At 39.4% G+C, this 3984-nt stretch overlaps 1 protein-coding gene across 1 annotated transcript; it reads right to left on the bottom strand.

Moving 5' to 3' along the window:
- Positions 1-1303: 1303 nt before the first annotated feature.
- Positions 1304-3720, bottom strand: LOC121052881 (pantothenate kinase 2-like). Its single transcript, XM_040518824.1, has 5 exons — positions 3550-3720; positions 2951-3163; positions 2739-2797; positions 2468-2584; positions 1304-1492 (listed from the first exon to the last, which is right to left on the bottom strand). Exons 1-5 carry the CDS (start codon positions 3707-3709, stop codon positions 1304-1306), a joined length of 738 nt encoding a protein of 245 aa, XP_040374758.1. The 5' UTR covers positions 3710-3720.
- Positions 3721-3984: the final 264 nt, after the last annotated feature.

Raw genomic sequence — 3984 nt, 5'->3', positions numbered from 1 at the left:
ATGCAGCTCCCCCTCAACAAACAATAATAGCGACCATCCGGAGGTCCATCTTAGCCGGGGAGTGGGGGACTCCCTGGGGGCCTAGCAGGGGCCCACCCGAAAGGGCACAAAGCGTTTGCTCAGTAAATCCATGGTTGACGACGCACTGACGCTAATTATGCTTCCGCAAAGTCTAGCGGGAGAAACGATTCAAACCGCCGATCAACTCCCCAACCAAGATTGCCCTCCTTGACTGGGGATTTGGGGGACTTGTACATACATGTGCATTTGCAAGCATAATTAGCTATAATGAGCCACGCTCATTGTACCGCCAGGGGTACCAACGCCCACCATATAAGTGACTGGCGTAAAGACAGCTAGCCAGGTTACCGCCTGAGCCCCGGAGCAACCCCAAAGCACCGCCGACGCGCCGCCACGCGCCGTGTCAAGTTAGCATCAGAAGCTACTGAAACTGGGAACTGAAGCACATCAGTCCCACATCGAAAACAAGGAGAAGATCATCCTCTTCCTCACCTATAAAAGGTCCTCTCCTCTCTCCTCATTTATTACGCATTTAATACTTGCTTACTGTTACTTTGTCAACATAAATACATCGACTAACTTAGGCATCGGAGAGCTGAAGACCGCCCAGCGCGGTCTCCCTCTGACGCCCCTTTGTATTTCACTTGACAGGTAGCGGGAACTACAACAACACAAGTATCGATCCGCCCATCGGATCAGCGTTAGCTAAAGTCCAGCTACCGCTAGACTTTTAGACATTAACAGTAACACACAACAGATATTACTCATTCTTTGTTGTCTGAGATTAATAACACACAACTGAAGTGAAATTATATCCCTGTCTGTTGATTACTCAGACAACGGAGATGATTTCATTTCTGTTGTGTGTTATGAATCTCACACAACAGAACTTTGTTTTCTTTTGTTGTTGGTTGTTAGTTCACACAACTACTCTATTTGGTTTCTGTTGTGTGTTATGAATCTCACACAACAGAACTTTGTTTATTTTGTTGTTGGTTGTTAGTTCACACAACTACATTGATTTGCATTGTGTTGTAAGACTAAATATTGGACAGTAATTACCACATAAAAAGTACTCAAATCCATATCATTCCATTACCATTTTTCAAACATCCATACCTTCAAGTGACTAGGTAATGTACCAAACAAGAAAACATTCCTAGCTAGCTACACATGAATCAAAAGCTGATATAATATCTTTTCGCTTCAACAAAACCTTCTTGTGCCATTTTATCAAGCATCCTGTGCACTATATATACTCTCATTTGCATCACCTCCAAGCTTATTGTGAAGCTTCACGAGTTAGCACATATTGCAGCAGAAGAGCATGATACAGTACCAAAGGGGTTGGTTTTCCAGAGGAATGAAGAACAAGAGCATGTAACCCAAGTTCAAGTGCATTTTCCCCACTCACTAGCACCAATGAAGCTGCACCATCACTGCTCAAGAGAAAAGCACAACCCATTATGAACTGTTAAAAATGAGAGACCATTATGATTTAACAGCAGCAGAGTAATTGCCAAAAATTTTCAAACACCACTAACGGATGCTTCCATGTTTCGAGAAAGAGGTGTATTCCTATCGTCAGTCATCACAGTTTACCTTCTGCAATCTTTTTTAAATGCAGGTGCTTCGGCCAATGAAAGTCCATTGGTGGTTGGGACGAAATCAATTAGCATCTCCCCGAAACAAACCACAAGGGGGGATTCTTTCGTGTCTAGGACCGCATCACCTGGAAATGCTTTTCCTAAAACATGGCATGAATGAAAGAGGTTCAGTATTTAAGAAAAGGAAACTTTATGTGATGCAAGAAGATAGCCAAAGAGGTAATGTAATTGTGATTCAACTCCTAAGCAAAGTTTACTAGTTGCGTACTTGTAGGTAACACAAGCCGAATTAAGATGATGTTGATACAGTAGAGACCAAGTCAAGACAATTAAACCAGAATGACACATGCCCCAACCTTTCAAGTAGTATTTCAAGTTTTGGATCTGGATTGAGTAGACTGAACTAAGATCAGTTGTTGACCTACACTTAGAGGGTGGACTGCATCGCAGAATCCGGTATATTCCAATACTAGCTTCAGGATAAGTGTAGGATCCTTGGGAATAGTTACTAAAATCAATGCTACATCCAGTTAAAATTAAGAAAGAACAATCAAACCAAACAATATCATTGACAAAATTGAAATCTGATTGACTAAAAGTTGTCCTGTTTGACTAGGAAATTGACACCAAGTACATTTCAGCTCTGATTCGGAAACTTAAATTCTAAATAAATTCACTAGTTAAGGTTGGACTGGTGTTGCAATAATGATATATAGTTGCATCAGAAGCATATATTGCTGGTAACATCATTTTTCTGGTTTCTTCGGTTAAATTTGGTTCTTAAATCAATGACATAGCATAGAGATGCAGATGATTAATAAAGAAGTGGAGCAACCCACATTAAGAAAATCGAAATTGGCGTAAGGGAGAGTGAGAGAAACCTCGGGAGTTGAATCATCAATCATATGCAATTCGCCATTACTCTTACGCTCAAAGGCTGCAGCCTTTGGGGAACCCTGAGCACCAATTATGAAAGGGTATATCACCATTTGTACAAAATTAAATAAAAATGTCAAAGAGGAATAAACTTATTAATATCAATATGAGTAAAAAGTACACAGACTAAGTGATTCTGAAATACAAAGATGTTTGATAAAGCACATATAATACCTTAATTATAGCATTTTCATTGGTTGGGGCATCAGGATTCCAAATACGAACATCCATCCCTATTCAGTGTCGAAATACAATCATATAGTTGCCAGAGACTTAAGAAAGTTACATAAACTCATATGCATCATAAATTTCATGAAATTTCAAAATATATACTGTGTTTAACAAAACAATTAAAACAGGGGCAAAAGACAGCAAGAGGAGAATACCTCCACGGTGAAGTTGTTTAGAATAAATGAAGTCTAAGCACTCATTAATCTTGGTCGTCTCAAACTTCACAAAATGAAGCCTTCCACCAAGAACAGGGTAGCTTCTTCGACTACCATTGGAAATACCCAGTCTCTCCTTCAAAGTTTTCTTCCTTTTGTCATCAATTGATTGGTCTTCGTGTCTAGAAAAATACACCAACTTGATGAGAGATCCTGCCAGTAAACCACAGAAAGCTTTAAATGCAGAATATATATATAAAAGGTTCAAACAATTTTCAATCGTATTACAATTGGAAACATTCAAATAAGAGGCATTCCACGATACACAGAGATAACTATCGCAACATGTACGTTGATATAACTAAGAAGATAAATGCTGAACTGAAGAGTTACAATAAGTTCTATACTAGCTTCTCATTCATCAACTTTGAGCATAGTGAAGTAATTCTCACTGCTCTGCACAAAATCAATCTCCTTGGTCCCCAAACATAAGAAAATGAGTTACACCAATACAATTTCATGCAGTGAAAAGTTGAAACCTTGAACTGAATTACCAAAAACACAATCAACAAAAGCACAATTGAATTGATCAGTTATACCTCCAATGTCCAAAGCCAGATGAGACAAGTGATCAGACTGATTAGGCAACAAAATTGTAGGGTCCCTCTCTTCAAAAGTTCCCTGAATAGCAGCTTTGCTGAGGTCCAACTGAGGCCGAGAGCCCGACCGGTGAATCGAACTTCCGGTGACCGGAGCCATGTCTTTCTCAGTTTGACCTGAATGGCATCAATATATGTATGTTTTTATGCCTTTCTGCCTAGTATCACTGTTGGAATTCAAACTGAGTGATAGATTCCATGCCAAGCAAATTGTAAGTAGGAAGCCAAAGAACAAGACTTTGTCAAAATCAACAGACTCCATATGCGGTTGTAAAGATAATTGAAAACACTTGATTAACTCAACCTGGGCAACATCAAATTGGTAATCGGAAATTATTTGGCATATCCATAAAGAACATTTTGGTTGTAAATATA

This window comes from Rosa chinensis, chromosome 4 (assembly GCF_002994745.2).
Source record: "Rosa chinensis cultivar Old Blush chromosome 4, RchiOBHm-V2, whole genome shotgun sequence".
NCBI lineage: Eukaryota > Viridiplantae > Streptophyta > Magnoliopsida > Rosales > Rosaceae > Rosa > Rosa chinensis.
The sequence above is the reverse complement of the archived record's forward strand: the minus strand, read 5'-3'. Positions and strand labels throughout refer to the sequence as shown.

Excerpts from the sequence above, each read along its gene's own strand:
- LOC121052881 (XM_040518824.1), bottom strand. The coding sequence starts at position 3,709 with ATGGCTCCGGTCACCGGAAGTTCGATTCACCGGTCGGGCTCTCGGCCT. Across the intron at positions 2,798-2,950 it reads TAAACAACTTCACCGTGGAG|GGATGGATGTTCGTATTTGG; the intron begins GTATTCTCCTCT and ends GACACTGAATAG. Across the intron at positions 1,493-2,467 it reads CCAATTTCGATTTTCTTAAT|TTCATAATGGGTTGTGCTTT; the intron begins GTGGGTTGCTCC and ends CATTTTTAACAG.